The 21,177-nt window shown below is 38.5% G+C and overlaps 1 protein-coding gene across 4 annotated transcripts in view; it reads left to right on the top strand.

Annotated features, from left to right (window-relative positions):
* The window catches only part of C1QTNF7 (C1q and TNF related 7), a 137,464-nt gene extending 125,244 nt beyond the window's left edge, over positions 1 to 12,220 (top strand). For all 4 annotated transcript variants that reach the window (XM_059067246.2, XM_067036374.1, XM_067036373.1 and 1 more), the window contains 2 exons: positions 4,301 to 4,546; positions 10,236 to 12,220. In XM_059067246.2, the coding sequence (XP_058923229.1) occupies positions 4,301 to 4,546; positions 10,236 to 10,867 (878 nt within the window). In that variant the 3' untranslated portion in view covers positions 10,868 to 12,220. The remainder of the gene's footprint in view (positions 1 to 4,300; positions 4,547 to 10,235) is intronic.
* Positions 12,221 to 21,177: the final 8,957 nt, after the last annotated feature.

Genomic DNA, 21,177 nt, shown 5'->3' with positions numbered 1-21,177 from the left:
AGCTCTATCTATATACTGATATCTCCAAGCTAAGTGGAAAAGCAAGGTGCCGGAATTTGCATACAGTATGCCTACAGGTGGAAGGACCCACAAGAAACTAGCAACAGTGATTGCCTCTAGAGAGGGAACCTACATGTCTGGGAGACTGAGAGGAAAGAGAACAGATATCCTTTTCATTGCACATCTTCTTTTAAGTTTATGAAGGTGCATGTTTTATATATACAAAAAATAAATATTTTAAATACTTTAGACTATACAAAAGTAAAACAACTTAAATCCTTTAGCTGTATTTCTCAAACAGATACTGCAAAAGGGAGCCATAGACCCCAGGAATATTTCTTTAAATTCTCTCTTTCCTCTTTCTTTTGTAATATTCTCATATTCCATAATTTCTCTCTAGTCTTTTTCCCACAAAAATCACACCTTCCCCGCCCCCAAAATCTCCTTTGCCCTCAGCCTGAGTTTTTTGTCCTAAGCACTATTCTAGGTAGTTGGAGACATCAATGGCTAAGACAAAGATCCCTGCCCTCATGAAACTTGCATTCTATCAGATAGAGACATTTACAAATTTAAAAGCATAATAAAATTAAGAATAATCTAGTAAATTAGAGGATGATAAGTACAATGAAGAATAGAAAAAAGAACAGAAAGAGGGCATGTCATGGGTAGGAGAAGGTCGTTTGCAATGTTAGATGAGGAGGTGAAGGTTGGCTTTAATGAAATGGTAGCATTTGAACAAAGGCAGAAGCAGATGAGGGAGGGAGACATGTAGCCATCTTAGAGAAGAGAGTTCCAGACAGAGGAAAGAGACAGTGTGAAAGCCCTAGCAGAGCGTATCTGGCATCTTCGAGAAACATCAAGGAATCCAGTGTGACAGATGATGAGGAAGTGGGAAGAGAGTAGAAGAAGATGAAGTCAGGGAGGTAAGAAAGGTGGGCAACCAATCAAGTAGGGCCTTGTAGACCATGTACCATGAGGCTTTTGACTTTTAAATGAAATGAAGAACCATTACAAGATAATGCCACTGTAGTTTTCCATTATAACCCACACCCCTTTGTCATCCTGACGATTTGAGTCCCAAGCCTCGACCCAAGCCACTCACCATCATGTCATCATCACGGGTCAGGTGCCACAACACCTCGTTCCTCAATTCTGATGAGGATTATTAATGGATAACCATTCTGAGTGCCTTTCAAAGTATTCTAACTGGGAATGCTTTCAGCATTTAAACTACTGTGCAGACAATATTCTAGTGCATTTGTCAAAGAATTGCAAACCATTTGTTCAATGAATATCTTTGTTTCAGTTGTTTTAATTCATTCTTTCTTTGAGTACCTTTGCCTGGCTCTTGGAAATATTAACATCCTTCTTCCAAGCACATCTTTAAAATTTTTGCATCCTCTATCCATCATAACCTCAACTCTGACCACACGCTCCTTCATAGACTGATCCCCAACTATTGGCATATGTGTTCTCAGCATCTCCACCAGTGTCTGAGATGCCACTGCCCAAAGCACCTTCTCACTAGATCGTTTCAAGTCCCTCTTAGGACCAGCTCCTGGCTTCAGCTACACCATCACATTCCATGTCTGGTTAAAAGCATCCTTATAAGTATCTGTTCTCCTCTTTTAAATCCCTTCTCAAAGCTTCCTCTAATCAGTTTTTTGCAAGGTGGAACATCTAGCAATTTAATCATCCTGTCTTGTTTTAACTGACAAGGGTTTGAATAAAAGATTCTTTCCATTTTCTTTCATCTGAGGCACCTTTGGGAGGGCTGGTATGTTTATCAGATCTGCTGGGCTTTTCAGAATGTGCCTTAATCCCAGATGAGTAATAAGATAAATAATTTTGAGTTTGTGTTCTATAAGCAGACAGGGCATAGAAAAATGTTCTCTTTGATTTTTTTTGGTGGGGGTTAAGGGCACTGGTAACATGGAGGTTTGGTCAAGGGTACAGAGCCTATATTTGGATAAGTTGCTTCAGTATTTCTCTAATTAGATTTCTAGGAATCAGACTAATTTTGAACTACATGTGCACACTACGTTTTCCTCAGTTTGTCATTCCTATGCTCTGGCAAGTTTCTTGATCTAATTCCAAGATGTTGCAATTTCCTCATGGGTGCTCTAAAAGTGGTACAGTGTGCTGGTTAATTTTCTGATGTGGCTGTCAAAAAAAAAAAGAAACTCTATCCAATTGCTTTTCCCACATGTTATGATTATTTCCTTTTGGCAAGTATACACCAGGCATATACATCAAGCATTGTACAGATTTCTTTTTTTAATTTTATTGACGTATAGTTGATTTACAATGTTGTGTTAATGTCTTCTGTACAGCAAAGTGACATATATATATTCTTCTTCACATTCTTTTCCATAATGGTTTGTCAAAGGATACTGAGTATAGTTCCCTGTGCTATACAGTAGGACCTTGTTATTTATCCATCCTATACATAATAGTTTACCTCTGTTAATCCCAAACTCCCAATCCTTCCCTCCCCTATACCCTCTCCCTTGGCAGTCACAAGTCTGTCCTCTATATCTGTGAGTCTGTTTTCGTTCTGTAGATATGTTGATTTGTATCATATTTTAGATTCCACATATAAGTGATATCATATGCTATTTGATATGGTATCATATTTTTCTCTTTCTGACTTACTTTGCATAGTATGATAATCTCTAGGTCCACCCATGTTGCTGAAAATGGCATTATTTCATTCTTTTTTATGGCTAATATTCCACTGTGTATGTTTGTGTGTGTATGCATATATATATATATATATATATATATATATATACCACATATTCTTTATCCATTCATCTGTCAATAGACTTTTAGGTTGTTTCCACAGATTTCTTATTAAAGCATAGGTCCAACAGTGCAAAAACTGCTCATTTATACCACCCCAGAGTCACACGTATACTCCCACCCAAGATGCTAATAGCTCTAAGACATTAGCCTAGAAAATCAAGTGTCCCAAGCCTATACTACACACCCCTCAGCCTATATGCCAAATGTGATGCTAATAAATGATCCGTCATCCTCAGTGGCCAGGCTTTGTGGAGGGAAAAACCAAATCCCAATAGATCAGAGCTGAAGAGATCTTTTGCCTGCTTCACTCGGACCATGTGGCAACATGTGTGATTTAATTTCACTCAGCTCTTTAATTGAGCCTCAGTGCTAACAGCTTAATGGGACAGTATGGCATTATATCCTGCAGATTTTAAGTTAAAGTTTGAGACACCTCCACTCAGGACATACACAGTACTCCAATTAACACTAATTGGCATTACACATGATTATCAAATGAAAAACATGATTTTCCTGAAAATGTCACTTCCTTTCTCTTCCTTTAAAAAGCCTATAAATTGGGCTTCCCTGGTGGCGCAGTGGTTGAGAGTCCGCCTGCCGGTGCAGGGGACGCGGGTTCGTGCCCCGGTCCGGGAGGATCCCGCGTGCCGCGGAGCGGCTGGGTCCGTGAGCCATGGCCGCTGAGCCTGCGCGTCCGGAGCCTGTGCTCCGCAGCGGAAGAGGCCACAGCAGTGAGAGGTCCGCGTACCACAAAAAAAAAAAAAAAAAAAAAAAAAAGCCTATAAATTCTAAGAAAATGACTGTGGAAGCATGCAAAGATTAGATATAAAGATGTCTATCTAGCACGGTGTTTATACTAGCAGAAAACTGGAAGCAAATGTCTATAATGGGGAATGCTGTACATGAAGGATAGTAGAGGCAAATGCAACAATTTTTTTAATGTTATGAATAATTTTTGACATGGGAAGATGCTCACGACATATTGTTAAGTGAAAAAAAGTTAAAGTCTCGCAGGAATGTCATAACATCACTTTTCTTCATAGTCTAGAAAGAAAACACCAGAAGGATAAATACATCAAAATGTAAAGAGTAATTATCTGTGAGTGGTGAGAATAACTTTAATGTTTATCTTATTCATTTGCATCTCTAATTTTCTTTTTAAAAATGTGTACTTTTGCAAAAACAAAACATTGTTTTTCAAAGTCCACCATTGATTCCTGCTGAAAAGAAAATGCAACCAAGTGATTTATTCTGGAATTTTAAAAATCTTCATCGACTTCATCTCCACCAACCCTTGTGTGGGGCACTGAGAACTCTCTATCAATAAAGTGCTAATAATTTTCAATGGAATTTTGAAGGCAAACAGGGTATTTAGACACACATGGAGAGGTGAGCCCTGGGGTGAATTTTTGCAAATGACCATTCGCATGTTCAGTTATGCCAAAAACCCCACCTAAGAGGGTGCATTTATGTCCATGTGTTTCTTTTCCAGAGCCAAAGATGTTTGTCTTGCTCTATGTTACAAGTTTTGCCATTTGTGCGAGTGGACAACCTCGGGGTAATCAGTTCAAAGGAGACAGCTACTCCCCAAGATATATCTGTAGCATTCCTGGCCTACCTGGACCTCCAGGCCCCCCTGGAGCAAATGGTTCGCCTGGGCCCCATGGTCGGATCGGCCTTCCAGGACGAGATGGTAGAGACGGCAGGAAAGGAGAGAAAGGTGAAAAGGGGGCTGCAGGTAATGAATGAATTTCCATAAAAAATACCCCTCTCTCACCCCCACCTGAAAATCACTCCCTTGTTTTGTTGCTTTTTCTAATGAGAATTGCCCTTTAAATCCCTTCTCAACTTCACCTTCATTAATCGTAACAATTTACTGAGTCCTCACTATGCTTCAGATACTGCTTTAAACCCTCTACCTGCATTCTCATTGCATTGTATGACAACTCTTTCAAGGGGACGTGATCACGTTTTATACATGAGAACACAGAGCAGTAGCATGATTTAAATGAATTACTGAAGATGGAAGTGCATGTCTAGTGACTGGCAGAGCCTGAATCATCTGGAATATCTGATGTCCGTGACCTCTGGGCTGGTACAGCCAGCGGGCAATGGCTGCATGCGAGAGAGCATGGATGGATAGACATACAGATGGATGGGGAGGAGATGGAGAGATGAATGCGAGGAAGGAACTAGGAGCCAAAAGCACAGGGGCCATCCTGCTCTGCACTCAGATCCTTAACAAAGACACAAAAGGCTTACTTGTCACAAAGGAAATGACAATAATACTGTATAGCCTACCTTTCCTAGTTCAACACTCTCCTACCTGTCCTGTAGCAGCTGAAGTATAGATGTCTTATTGCTCTTTACAGCCACACAATTGTGTCCTACTCTTTCAGTAATTTTCACTTTTTTCCCCACAAATAAGTTGGCCCATAAAGCTTGCCAGTTTCTGCAATCCTTCAAAGTAAACCGAACTGAAATTCTAGTAAGGCTGTGTTAACCCTAAAAGAGGAAGATTTGGATGGAATCAATCTTTGAAAACAAGTTTCTGAGTGTAAAATATGGAACAAAAGACAGGAAGAAAAAATCAGTAGATCTAAGAAATACATCTCTATTTAGTCACTGCACATGATTTACTGGTATTATATGAAACAATATCATAATATATATTCAGAAGATTAGATACCAATTCATTGCTGAATTTATCATGCAGAAAATATTTGGCAAATAAGAAGCTACTGAATCTATGACCCTTAATCAACACTAGATAAAGTATCTAGGTAAATTTTCAACATCAGATAAAGAACTTTTCATTTGGAGCTTACATTTCATCTTTCAAAGGCTCTATTTGGTAGCACATATGAACACTCTTACTGCAGTATCATGATCATGAATACATTTGAAATCCTATAATGACAGCAGGATCATAGTTAGATATTACTGGCCCTTTTAGTTTATTGTGTCTAGAAGAAATAATGTAGGAGTCACAGAAATATTCACTGGAGTCAGAAAGACATGACATCTTCAATTACTAACTTAGCATCCTTGAGAAAAAAACCTCTTTGAGCCTCAGTTTCCTTATGTATAAGTTGGGGGTAGTAAGTGTCATTGTGAAGATTAAGGAAGATAATACATGTAAAGTACTCAATAGAATAAGTGCCATGTAGTAAGCATTCCGTAAATGTTTGCTGTTATTATTTATTACACTGTGATCTGCAAATATTAGTCTTAGCTAAGTTTGTGAATATCGAAAGCCATATAATAAACTAAAAATGAGCTATCTATTTCATGAGGTAGTTCTAGTGTTATTTAAAGATATGTATATGGATATGTATTCAGAGCACATTGAATGTTCGTAATTGCTACAATTTTAACCATATATGAGATCAGCTATCCCCCATATTCATCAATCCATTCATTCATCCATCCATTCATGCATTTTTTCATTCAACAAATTTTTTTGTGTGCACCTCTTGCTCTCCAGTATTGTTCTAAACCAGTGTTTCTCAACCTCCACACTCATGATATTTGGGTACATATAATTATTAACTGTGGGATGGCTATCTGGTGCATTGAATGACATTTAGCAGCATCCCATTTGATGTCAGTGACATCCCCCACCAATTGTGACAACCAAAATGTCTCATGGCATTGCCAACTTTCCCTTGGTGGGCAGTGTTTAAGTGCCTCCAGTTGAGAACACTGTTCTAGGGAATGCAAATATGAACAAGACATTGTCCCTGCCTTGATAAGCAAACATTGGGGTGGGGGAGGCCAATATGGAAACACATGATTACAATATGTCACTATCATCATCATCATCAACATAATCACCATTAATTAAGAACTTACTGTGTGTCAACAATTTTACATTTAGTACTTAATTTCAGCCATAAGCTTATTAGCTAAAATTATAATCAATAATAATAATGTTACAAATGATGAAATTGAGATTCAAAAGTAAAAAAGACTTTCCCAACCTTAGTTATTTAAATCCAATATATATTGATACATATACATAAGTAAGGATATAGGACAGCTAAGAAAGGTAAGAATGCCTTTGTGGTCAATGAAGAGAAGCACACCTCATTTACAAACAATAAGAACAGAGTCCTGTGGCTTGAGAATTAGCTTTTAATGTGGCTGGAACTGGACACAACTTGGCTGGAAGCTTCTGCTTCCTGTTTCCCCTTTAATACCATATATGTCTTCTCATTCATCTCCACCACATCCATCTCAACCCCCTGGCAAGGTCAAATATATGTCTTCTCCAACTTCCCTACTCTAAATTACAAATACAGAGTATATTATACTGAATTATCAATTTTCTGTAAAAATATCTGTCTCCCTTACGGGTCTATAGCAATTATTGTGGTAGTATATTTTTAAAATTTAATTTAATACGAATGCACATCCATATAAATATCTTCAAATAACACTAGAACCACCTCATGAACAGATTATTCTACTTCATTATATGGCTTTGGATATTCATGAACTTAACTCTGGCCCATATTTGCAGATCACAACATGATATGTCATAACAGCTAACTTGAGGGTAGGACAGGTGTCATTCATGTCAATGGCATTCAGCCCTTGGAACAGTGCCTGGCATGTAGTGGATGACCAATCAGTATTAGATGGTTTAAATAAATGTATGCATGCACACATACATATATGATGGATGGATGGATGGATGGATGGAAAAAAGAAATGGCACTGAAGAAAAAAATCTTAGTAATCTTGTTTTGTGGAGAACTAAGAAGAAATTCTTTCTCTCTAAGCTTCAATATCTAAGCATAGACTAACACTCCATAATTCTCCTCTCTACCCAGCATATGTTTGACTGAATAGGGAGGGGGAATGATTTATCCCTTCATTCCATTCTTCATTAATTGGCTTTTATCACAAGGGTAAATCCTTCATGCAAACAGAAAGAATTACTGTAAATTATTACCACTAGTCCCTGATTATCTAACTCTCAGCAGTTCAAAATATTAAATAGCTATAGAGATCCAAGTGTTGAGATTATGAAGATCTTTTCACGGCTAGCATTGTAAAATTGTATCTTAGTATTTACGGTTTGGTCTCAAAGAATTTTCAAGAGGATGAAACCTCAAGCAATCTAGTCCAACACCTTCATTTCAAGGACTGGGAAACTAAAGTCAGAGAAGTAAAGCCCCTTCTTCACAGTCACCTAACTAATCCATGGCTGAATTAGGGCTTGTCAAGTCTGCTGAGTCACTGTTTACTATTTTCCCAATGGCTTTAGAGTGAACTTAGATCCAATTTCTTCAAAGTACAAATGGGGCATTTGAAACTAAGACAATAAGTGACTTGCCCAAAGTTATAGAGGCAAAGAAGTTTCATTACATAATGAAATTTAATGGCAGAAATTGTTACTGATGCCAAAATGTTTTTTTTATTGATGCATCAGTCACTGATGAAGACAGCAAAAGTTAGCTCCTATTGAAAATAAAATAACAATGTATAGTAGTCCTATGTGGTCCTTGATTTGAATGTTAATTTAACAGTAAAATAGTATTCATATTTCATTTCTACCAAAAAGAAACAAACATTGAAAGATTAGACTATTATGGCCTTATTTCCAGAAATAAATACCAGTTTGTTCTGGCTGGGGCTAGTGGAATTTCGACTTAATAACAAAAGTCATCTAGAGCTGGAGGATGGTCCTATGACCAGTAACAACGCTAATCCTAGTCACCAAGAAAGGGTTACATTCATTATTAGCATTTTATATGCACCATAAATTATTACACAACCTCTTTCTAAAATTATTGAAACAAAATACTTGATGTTTTAAGGGTAAAGCTTTAATTCTCCTGAAACTTGTATTATCCAGAACACTTCATTGCTAAATTTGCCAAATAACTGAAAAATGATCAAACTCATACATTGATGTATGTGTAACATTCAAATAAATGATATCAAAGCACTATCAAGATAAAAGTTTTAGCTTAATAAAAGTTCCTGAGAACAAATACATAGTTAAGAGTAAAAGTACACACTATAACAACAATAGGCTTTCTCTGACTACAAAAGTGCATTACAAATTACCAGTCATTTGGATACTTTTCAAGAAAATATTTATGGAATGGATTTGGCCATAAAATTGAATGACATTTTTTATGCTTTTAAGTCACTGTTATTACATATAAGGTTTAAAAATTAAATAGATTTTGCTTATCACTTTCAACCCATGATCACAATTTCTCTACATATAGCTTATGGTTGACCTGTAGATATAAATACCTGAACAAACAGAAAATATTCCAGTATGATGATTTTGAATTTGTTGAAATCCTTTCACAGCCCTTATGTATTTTCTACAAATATGGAGACCAAGAGAAAGTAAAGGACTTGCCTAAAATAATACAACCGTTTAGCTGCAGAGCCAAAAAGAATTAAATGATTTTTATTTCAGCCCCAAAAGTAAGAGGCATTTTGATGAAGGGGAAACATCTCTAGGCTAAGACTTGGATTCCAGTCCTTGGCTTGCTACTGAAGCAAGTTTCTTCACTGCTCTGGGATTCAGTTTTCTCCTCCAAAAAAGAACTCCTGCACAGTGGTGGCAGTCACTGTTGTTTGGTTATCCTGACATATTGAAGAGCCCTTACTGTGGTGCACTTTACAAATGACACTCTGGCCACTGCCCCAGATGTTCAGATGCCAGAGTCAGGCAGGTATGAGTTCAGATCACAGCTCCATCACTCCCTAGCTCTGTTTCCTTGAGCAAACTAATTTCTCCATGGCTCAGTTTTCTCATCTACAGTGGAAGTAATAATAATTCTTAGTTCATAAAGTTGTGCAGGATTTAAAGAAGATAATGCATGCACCTAAAGCACTGACACTGATACATTGTAAATGTTCAATAAATATGAGCTAATCTCACTTTGATTAACTTTTTATTGGGTTGGCCAAAAAATTCTTTCGGTTTTTTTCCAAACCTAAACAAAACTTTTTGGCCAACCCAATATTAATAATCCTGATAGAAATAGAATGGTGCATAAGACTAAGTAGCCTCTAAGGATTCATCATGTTCTGTCTGCCCCCATGACCTCACTCTGGGGAATAATATCATGCTCCTTGAATTCCTCCTATAGAGATAAGTATCTATACGTGTCTAATTTAGCAGCAGGTAATCTGTCATCAAAATGATGGTCACTTATTTTAAATTAATCAGGTTTTAAATGATTTCTTACATATTCAGGAAAATTTTCTTGACATTTTGATGAAATTTTTCTATTTCCATTTTAGTGCATCAGTGATTTATTTAAATATTAATTATGTAGTAGTATACTGTTGAAAGTTGACTGAGAAAAAAAATTTAAGGTATGTGGGCATGTTGTTTGTGACTCTATATTTACAGAAACTGTTAATTAAACTATAAACTCTTTTTGAAGGTTTGAGAGGTAAGACTGGACCACTGGGCCTTGCTGGAGAGAAAGGGGACCAAGGAGAGACTGGGAAGAAAGGACCCATGGGACCTGAGGGAGAGAAAGGAGAAGTAGGTCCTGTTGGGCCTCCTGGACCAAAGGGAGACAGAGGAGAGAAAGGGGACCCAGGGCTGCCTGGTGTTTGTAGATGTGGAAGCATCGTGCTCAAATCTGCCTTTTCTGTTGGCATCACAACCAGCTACCCAGAAGAAAGGTTACCAATTATATTTAACAAGGTCCTCTTCAATGAGGGAGAACACTACAACCCTGCAACAGGGAAGTTCATCTGTGCTTTCCCAGGGATCTATTACTTTTCTTATGATATCACATTGGCAAATAAGCATCTGGCAATTGGGCTGGTACACAATGGGCAGTACCGGATAAAGACCTTTGATGCCAACACAGGAAACCATGACGTGGCTTCGGGGTCCACAGTCATCTATCTGCAGCCAGAAGATGAAGTCTGGCTGGAGATCTTCTTCACTGACCAGAATGGCCTCTTCTCAGACCCAGGTTGGGCAGACAGTTTGTTCTCTGGATTTCTCCTATATGTTGACACAGATTATCTAGATTCCATATCAGAAGATGATGAGCTCTGATGAGGACTGCTGGTCTAAATATCCCAAGATCCTTGTGGCAGACACATTGATTTAATCTGGGGCCCTGGAAGGTGGGACAAGCAGAAACGAGATCCAAAAAGACACCCACTCAGATTCCAGAGAATTTACAGATACTTCTAGCAGAATTTATTAAAACAGGTTGAACCACCAAACCATTGAAACTACACCAAAATGAATTCTATAAAAGAATAACCCCAGATGTTTTCTCAAAAGCGATGTTCATAAATATTTAAACAAATTAAAGACAATGTTACAAATTTTCTATTAAATTCCCTGAGTGCTAAAACCAGCCGGCAATGATATTATATCATTAAATCTTCATAAAATTCCATTTTTGCCTGTTACTTAAGAGAGTCATAACATCCCAAAGTCCTTGACAATTCTCAAAAAGTAAAAACCCAAAGGTAAGAGAAGCCAAGTAATTTCAAGCAAGTTAAAGAGAAGTGATTATTTTACTGTATTATTCATTCCTTCATGCCTGTATATATTCACTCAACAACTCTGATACTGGGTCAGATTTAATGATTTAAAACAATATCTGTACCTTCATACAGGCTAATGTGTGATGAGCACACTCTCACCATTCAGTGTGATAAGCACCATGGAAAATAAATTGAGTGGATGCTTGAGGCATCTGTTCCTGGGGGTGGAGGGCAGAGAAGATTTTACACATGGAAGGACATTATGTGTGCTAAGTGTATATTATTAAGTAGGTGGTAGGTATGCAAATAAAACAAGGAATTCAGAAGCTGCATTCTCCCCATCTCACCCACAAACACCATTGGTATTTGCAATCAGGAATGGGTGAAAAATCTAGAGATACCCTGGGAGGGGTAATGGAAATGAAGAGAAACAAGTTACAGAGACCAGTCAGTAGATCATTCTCCTAAATTCTTTATTGTGATGGTTTCCCAGGACATATATTTGTCCTCTTAGCCTTCTCACAGATAAGGGCACTACTTTACATTATAGTAAGACATTATTTCTCATGGATTTCCCAAGTATTAAATTCAAATAAAGCAAAGCATATGACCATTGATTTATGAATAAGTTGATAGGAGGAGTGAACAGGAGGAGAAGAGGGTGTGACCAAATAGCTGTCTCTTCAAAGTTTCACACATACCTTAGTTCCACTTTCTCTTAGTGTCAACATCTTGTTCGCCCCTGAACTGCAATTCCTCAGTTAATCTCACCATAATACTCTCACCCACACTCCCTTGGCTGATAGTAATGGTGTTCTCTTGCTCCCTCCTTTCTGGCATCATCTGACCCTCCTTCCATGTATTCCGCTCTTTGCTCTTTCATTTAATAAATATCATTTAATGCCTCCTATGTGTGAATCATCACATTGGGTTCTGTGAAGGCAGAGCAACACCAAGATGAATATAGAGCAGCCCCTGCCATCAACTTTCTAAGGACATAAGGAAGGAAATGACATGCACACACACACAAAATACACAGAATTCTGGAAATAAACATGCTGAAATATGCTAAGTGTTAAATTGGAGATAAAGACAAAATATTTTAGAAGGAATGCTGAGGGGAATATGTTAACTCCAAAACTGGGATGTAAGAGAAAACAACTAGGGAAATCTCTGCCCCCTTGGCCTGAAGTGACAGATAAGAAGTGGAGTGGCCAAAATGGAGGAAGGGCACTTCCAGCAGAGGGAACAATGAGGACAAAGCATGAAAGTGAGAGCAGAGACCAAAAAGAAGTATCCATAGGCCATATTTCAAAAGTCTCAAATGTCTACCTGAGGATTAGGGACTTTATTCATGAGAAAGTGTGAAACCCCTGTGTGTTCCAGAGCTGGGTGCTACTATTATCAAGGGTGAAATTTACAATGATCAAGCAGCTGTACGTAAGGGCAATACTTCCTTCTCCCATCTTGCAGATCTATCTTGCTTTCATCATCTTCCTCTGCCTACCATGCATTATCCACTTGTTTCTCTCCTTCTGAGTCAGGACATGTATCTGAGAGACCAAGGGCAATAAAGATTAGACAAAGAACAGAGAGAAGAGGAGTTTGAGATAGTCACCTACCTCTAAATAGCATCTGAACCTGGAATTCCAAACTATAAAGTATTTTAAAAAACAGCTAACAGAAGAAGCTAATGTGGGGAACAACAAAATATGGGCCCTTTGAAGACTATGGGATTTGCTGGAGAAACTGAAAATGGAGAAGTCATTGCAGACAGTCAAAACCCATAAGAGTGTTATGTAATTTAAATTTTCTTCTGATCATGAACCTTTCATGCATTCATTTTTGGACGTTGTTTACTTACTTATCTCTTAAATGTTTTTCATTACAAAACCTATTTTCAGATCCAGAAGGATTTAAAGCCACTTACAAAGATTGATAAAATGCAGAAAGAACACATTAGTCAAAAGCACATGAGAACAAAAAAAAACCCAGTTAGCAGAAGGAAGTAAATCATAAAGATCAGATCAGAAAAAAAAATGAAAAAGAAATGAAGGAAACAATAGCAAAGACAATAAAGCTAAAAGCTGGTTCTTTGAGAAGAAAAAGAAAATTGATAACCCATTAGCCAGACTCATCAAGCAAAAAAGGGAGAAGACTCAAATTGATAGAATTAGAAATGAAAAAGGAGAAATAACAACTGAAACTTTAGAAATACAAAGGATCATGAGAGATTACTACAAGCAACTATATGTCAATAAAATGGACAACCTGGAAGAAATGGACAAATTCTTAAAAAAGCACAACCTTCTGAGACTGAACCAGGAAGAAATAGAAAATATAAACAGGGCTTCCCTGGTGGCGCAGTGGTTGAGAGTCCGCCTGCTGATACAAGGGACGCGGGTTCGTGCCCCGGTCCGGGAAGATCCCACGTGCCGCAGAGCGGCTGGGCCCGTGAGTCATGGCCGCTGAGCCTGTGTGTCCGGAGCCTGTGCTCCGCGGCAGGAGAGGCCACAGCAGTGAGAGGCCCGCGTACCGCAAAAAAAAAAAAAAAAAAAAAGAAAAAAGAAAATATAAACAGACCAATCACAAGCACTAAAATTGAAACTGTGATTAAAAATCTTCGAACAAACAGAAGTCCAAGATGAGATGGCTTCATAGGCGAACTCTATCAAACATTTAGAGTAGAGCTAACACCTGTCTTTCTCAAACTCTTCCAAAATATAGCAGAGGGAGGAACACTCCAAACTCATTCTACAAGGCCACCATCACCCTGATACCAAAACCAGACAAACATGCCACAAAAAAAGAAAACTACAGGCCAATATCACTGATGAACATACATGCAAAAATCCTCAACAAAATACTAGCAAACAGAATCCAAGAGCACATTAAAAGGATCATACACCATGATCAAGTGGGGTTTATTCCAGGAATGCAAGGATTCCTCAATATATGCAAATCAATCAATGTAATACACCATATTAACAAATTCAAGAGGAAAAACCATATGATTATCTCAATAGATGCACAAAAAGCTTCTGACAAAATTCAACACCCGTTTATGATAAACACTCTCCAGAAAGTAGGCATAGAGGGAACTTCCCTCAACATAATAAAGACCATATACGACAAACCCACAGCCAACATCTTTCTCAATGGTGAAATACTGAAACCATTTCCTCTAAGATAAGGAACAAGACAAGCTTGCCCACTCTCACCACTATTATTCAACATAGTTTTGGAAATTTTAGCCACAGCAATCAGAGAAGAAAAAGAAATAAAAGGAATCCAAATTGGAAAAGAAGAAGTAAAGCCGTCACTGTTTGTAGATGACATAATACTATAAATAGAGAATCCTAAAGACACTACCAGAAAACCACTAGAGCTAATCAATGAATCTGGTAAAGTAGCAGGATACAAAATTAATGCACAGAAATCTCTTGCATTCCTATACACTAATCTTGAAAAATCTGAAAGAGAAATTATGGAAACACTGCCATTTATTATTGCAACAAAAAGAATAAAATACCTAGGAATAAACCTCCCTAAGGAGACCAAAGACCTGTATGCAGAAAACTATAAGACACTGATGAAAGAAATTATAGATGATACAAACAGATGGAGAGATATACCATGTTCTTGGATTGGAAGAATCAACATTGTGAAAATAACTATACTACCCAAAGCAATCTACAGATTCAATGCAATCCCTTTCAAGCTACCAATGGCATTTTTCACAGAATTAGAACAAAAAAATTCACAACTTTTATGGAAACACAAAAAAGACCCCGAATAGCCAAAGCAATCTTGAGAAAGAAAAATGGAGCTGGAGGAATCAGGTTCCCTTACTTCAGACTATACTACAAAGCTAGTGTAATCAAGGCAGTATGGTACTGGTGCAAAAACAGAAATATAGATCAGTGGAACAGGAAAGAAAGCCCAGAGATAAACCCACACACATATGGTCACCTTATCTTTGATAAAGGAGGCAAGAATATACAATGGAAAAAAGACAGCCTCTTCAATAAGTGATACTAGGAAAACTGGACAGCTACATGTAAAAGAATGAAATTAGAACACTCCCTAACACCATACACAAAAATAAACTCAAAATGGATTAAAGACCTGCATGTAAGGCCAGACCCTATAAAATTCTTAGAGGAAAACATAGGCAGAACACTCCATGACATAAATCACAGCAAGATACTTTTTGGCTCACCTCCTAGAGAAATGGAAAAAAAAACAAAAGTAAACAAATGGGACCTAATGAAACTTAAAAGCTTTTGCACAGCAAAGGAAACCATAAACAAGATGAAAAGACAACACTCAGAATGGGAAAAAATATTTGCAAATGAAGCAACTGACAAAAGGTTAATCTCCAAAATTTACAAGCAGCTCATGTAGCTCAATATCAAAAAAAAACAAACAACCCCATCAAAAAATGGGCAGAAGACCTAAATAGACATTTTTCCAAAGAAGATATACAGATTGCCAACAAACACATGAAAGGATGCTCAATTTCACTAATCATTAGAGAAATGCAAATCAAAAGTACAATGAAGTATCACCTTACACTGGTCAGAATGGCCATCATCAAAAAATCTACAAACAATAAATGCTGGAGAAGGTGTGGAGAAAAGGGAACCCTCTTGCACTGTTGGTAGGAATGTAAGTTGATACAGCCACTATGGAGAAAAATATGGTTGTTCCTTTAAAAACTAAAAATAGAACTACCATATGACCAAGCAATTGCACTACTGGGCATATACCCCGAGAAAACCATAATTCAAAAAGGTACATGTACCACAATGTTCATTGCAGCTCTATTTACAATTGACAGGACATGGTAGGAACATAAGTGTCCATTAACAGATGAATGGATAAAGAAGATGTGGCACATATATATGATGGAATGTTACTCAGCCATAAAAAGAAATGAAACTGAGTTATTTATAGTGAGGTGGATGAACCTAGAGACTGTCATACAGAGTGAAGTAATTCAGGAAGAGAAAAACAAATACTGTATGCTAACACATATATTTGGAATCTAAAAAAACTAAATAAATGGTTCTGAAGAACCTAGGGACAGGGCAGGAATAGAGACACAGACGTAGAGAATGGACTTGAGGAAACAGGGAGGGCGAAGGGTAAGCTGGAATGAAGTGAGAGTGGCATGGACATATATACACTACCAAATGTAAAATAGATAGCTAGTGGGAAGCAGCTGCTTAGCACAGGGAGGTCAGCTCCGTGCTTTTTGTCCACCTAGAGGGGTGGGATAGTGAGGATGGGAGGGAGATGCAAGAGGGAGGAGCTATGGGGATATATGTATATGTATAGCTGATTCACTTTGTTATAAAGCAGAAACTAACCCACCATTGTAAAGCAATTTTACTCCAATAAAGATGTTAAAGAATATTTTTTTAAAAAAATAAAAGCAGTTGAGAAGAAAAGGACAAAACTGACCAAAGTGAGGCTAATACAAAACTGTGTGTTCGTGAACATGCTTGTACCTATGTTACACATTTATAGAACCTGTGTACTTCCTTGTATCTGTGTGTGCAAAAGGGCATCCTCAGGTCATTCATCACTGTGAATGATGTTTGTAGTGGAAAAAAAGAAAAAGATTCCATAAACTTTAAATATACTTTTTCTCTGCCACTCAATGAAAAAGATCATGGACATAAATACATTTTACATATTAGCTATTTGTTGTGTTATACCTTCCTCTCTCTCTCCTTCTGTAGTTCCACTTTCAGTAAATGGCATCACTACTCACCATGTCACCAAAGCCAAAACCTAAGAGATATTCTATATGTCTTCCTTCCCTTCCCCAGTGAATTTTGTTCAGTGTAATATTTATGGTTCTAGCCCTTGTGTGTACACTTCTGAGTCATTGCAGCTTTCCATTCCCAATGCCAAAGTTTCATTCATATACTCATCATCTCTTCCCCCGACTAGCAAAAACTTTTTATTTTTTTTTTTTTATTTTTTATTTTTTTTGTGGTACGCGGGCCTCTCACTGTTGTGGCCTCTCCCGTTGCGGAGCACAGGCTCCGGACGCGCAGGCCTAGCGGCCATGGCTCACGGGCTTAGTTGCTCCGCGGCATGTGGGATCTTCCCGGACCAGGGCACGAACCCGTGTCTCCTGCATCGGCAGGCGGATTCTCAACCACTGCGCCACCAGGGAAGCCCGCAAAAACTTTTTAATTGAGCTTTTTCCTATGGCCACAACCCTCCAATCCATTCTCCCCATTAGGTTAGATCTATCCTTCTAAATTATACATATGGTCATGTCACTCCACAGCTTAGAAGCCAGCAATGTCCCTCCAATCTCTACAATATAAAATGTGTCTTGAACTTATTTGGGTTTTGCTACCTGACATGTATATCCTTTTTCTAGTATTCATACCCAATTTCCTCCTGAAGTACCACCATCCTTTACATGCTAAGTCTTTAAGCTTCTAAGTAGAATTGACTCTTGCAGTTTGTAAATCTCAGGCCTGATCAATCAGACATAGCATTCTGCTCACCAAAATAATTCATTCAGGCGACTCAAACAGAACCGTGAGACTTTGCTGGTATGTCTGTAAAAGAGAATCTCATTCTTTCCCAGTGGACTTGAGCCTGTAAAACTCTAACACATCTCATGATAACAAAGCATACCATATGAGAATAGAACCACACACAGATGAAGTCGAAAAACAGAGATAAAGGGAGAAAAATAGCACTCGGAGTCATCGCTTGGATCCTGATCTAGACATATCTACAATAGCCAGCTCTTCCTTTGGACTTTTCAGTTATGGCTGCCATTAAATGCCATTTTCACTTAAGCCCTTTTGAGGTGGGTATTCAGTCACTTGCAAAAGATGTTATCCTACCTAATATTAATGCAAGCAACCTTTAGCTAGGCACATTAGACCCTTTGGGATCTAGCCTCTGCTGACCTTTATAGTCACATTTCCAAAAGTCACCCACATGTAACCTATAATTGAAGAAAATGCAGATACATGCAGTCCCAGGATGCCTTGCTCTTACATGTCTCAGGACTTTTGCACACAGTTTCATTAGCTCATAATGTCATTGCTGTCCTTCTCTGCCTGGCCAGGCCACCTTTCAAAGCTCAGATCAAAAGTTACTTCCTTTTCTCTAATCTTCCTATTCCTCTTCCCTTGTGCACAAGGGGAATCACAAGTGACCTCATGTGTCTTCCTCACCATCTGGGAACTAGTGCATAGTCACAGTAGCAATGGTGAACACTTACTGAGCACTATTTCAAGTGTTTCACATGTATCAACTCACTCAGTCTTCACAACAATTATTCTCCCCATTTTACAGATGAGAAAACAGAGAGACAGAGAGGTTAAGAAATGTATAAGTGGCACAAGAAATAGTAAGTGGCACAGTAGGCCTAGGCAGTCTGGCTCCAGAGTCTACTTTTTTAATCATCATGCTAGGTCCTTGTCCTATTTCACACTCATTTCACATCAGTGCCATCATCATATAGCTGGTCCTATATGATGTCTATTTCTACATCTGTCTGTGTGATGGAGGTTTTGTCCTATCATCTTTACTTTCCAGGACTGGACACAATGCCTGCCATAATATGTGCTCAATAAAAAATGGGATGAATTAATCAGTGACAAGTTCTTTTCAAATACAATTTTTGCATGTGGAGAGAAAGAGATTGCAACAGAAAAGCCCTATGATCGTCCTGTACATTAATCAAGACTCTTGAGATTACAACTGACAGAATCCAACTCAAACTGGCTCAAGAAGAGGGAATTCACTGAAGTCACATAAAATTCTAGAGCCATATCTGGGTTCTCATTCATTATCACCAGGATTTCATCTCTCCCCATCTCACAGATCACCTCTCCCCAGTACAGAATTCACTTTCAGGTAGGCACCTGCCATTGTGGCAAAGACAGCCACCAACAGCTCCAGGTTTTCATTTTGCAGCCTCAGCAGGAAAAATATGTATACTTCTCTTTCACAATAGTCCTAGCAAAAGACCTGGGGATGACAGCCCTTTAGTTCTGCTTGGTCCTGCTTGAGTCATGAGTATGCCCCGTAATCAATGGTCAGCTAAGGGGATGTGATGTTCCCATTGGCCGGGCCATGTCATATGTCCATCCCCAGAGCTAAAAACAGAATCAGTCCCACCTAAATCATATGGAAAATAAAGGTGCCAGGTCTAGAAAAAGAGAGATTGTTGATGGTCAGTCAAAAGTAACAGGTGACCCCTGTAGGTTGATTTCCTATAAAATCAAAACCAAATTTATTTTGTCTGCATGATGCAAAATAAATCTGTTGTCAGAATGATTTTTCTCTGAGATAATCTAATTTGTTATAATATTTTGTCAGACTTGACTAAATATTGTACATTCTATGAACCTGGCATGTGTGATGATCTCTTACTACAGGCTGTCTTAATGCTAGCTCCCAGTCAACATTTTTAATGAAAGAATGTATTATTCTCAATTGAAATCTTCTTCTCCCCCTCCAACCTTCAGATTTTTGACACCAATACCCTAAGATGTACAATAACCTATGCAGTTATCTTTGATAACTATAAAAAGAGGGGAGAAAGAATCCTTGGAGATTAGTCTCTTTGTAGAATTAAACAATGGCCAGTAAATCCAATTCATTTCTTGGTCAACAAAATAACAGCACTGAAATGGGGGATTGAAATGCTATCTTAGCTTATCAACTGACTGTATCGCTGTCCTCATGTTTTCCTTCTTTTTTCTTGAAAGATCATCAATCGATGCCTAATGATACCAGCAGCTGTCATTTACTCTGTGTCTTCTTAGTAACCAGTACCATGCTGGGTCCTTTTAGCTTTGTACCTTATTTCATTATCAGGAGAAACAGTGCCTCTCCTACCTCTCTCTCCCCCTAGAAGGAGGAGCATAGTGTGAACATGTCAGGATCCCCAATCCTGGGATGTTGTTTAAGAATGACAAGGGATGAGGTCAAAGTTGAGGCCACATACCACAGTCTCTATGGGTTCTTCTCTCCTGGGAACATGTCACTCAGGGTCCTTCTTGGACCTGAGCAGCAGGACACACTCAGAAGGATTTCCCTATGGAGAGTTCAGTGGAATAACTGGATTCAGAAATGCAGGCAAGGTTAAAAGAACCAAGTAGAGGTGTTGAGGTATCCAAGCACTAGGAACGGCAAGAACCATCACGACCCCGAGGTCTGAAGGGCAGAGGAGGCAAGACTCATTGCTGAGTGCAGCAGAGAGCAGAAGACTCAGAAGAAGACCCTCCTCCAGGAAGCACACCTGGAGAAGAGCCTGGCCACTGCTAGAACCAGGCAGAAGTGGAGAAGAAGCCAAGGCAGTAGATCTCTGACCATGCTCTCCTCCACCCTCCAGTTTCCTATCTGTCTTCCCCCGGCCAAACCCAACAGCTCTGGGAAGCAAGAGAAACTGGGTGATGCCGTGCACAGAAAGGGGATTCTCACATAAAGAGCAGTACAAGGAAGGATAGAAAATTGATGGGGAGTCAAGAATTAGGGTGGGAGCAAATGGAAATTAAACAGCACAGGGATCCTCTCTTTAATACCTTCCCTCTCTAAGGTGTGGAGAAAAGGGAACCCTCCTCACTGCTGGTGGGAATGGAAATTGGTACAACCACTATGGAGAACAGTACGGAGGTTCCTTAAAAAACTAAACATAGAGTTACCAGGTGATCCAGCAATCCCACTCCTGGGCATATATCCAGAGAAAACCATAATTCAAAAAGATACATACACCCCAATGTTCACTGCAGCACTGTTTACAATAACCAGGACATGGAAACAACCAAAGTGTCCATCAACAGAAGGATGGGTAAAGAAGAAATGGTGAATGTA

The sequence above is a fragment of the Kogia breviceps genome, chromosome 6 (assembly GCF_026419965.1).
Source record: "Kogia breviceps isolate mKogBre1 chromosome 6, mKogBre1 haplotype 1, whole genome shotgun sequence".
NCBI lineage: Eukaryota > Metazoa > Chordata > Mammalia > Artiodactyla > Physeteridae > Kogia > Kogia breviceps.
The sequence above is the reverse complement of the archived record's forward strand: the minus strand, read 5'-3'. Positions and strand labels throughout refer to the sequence as shown.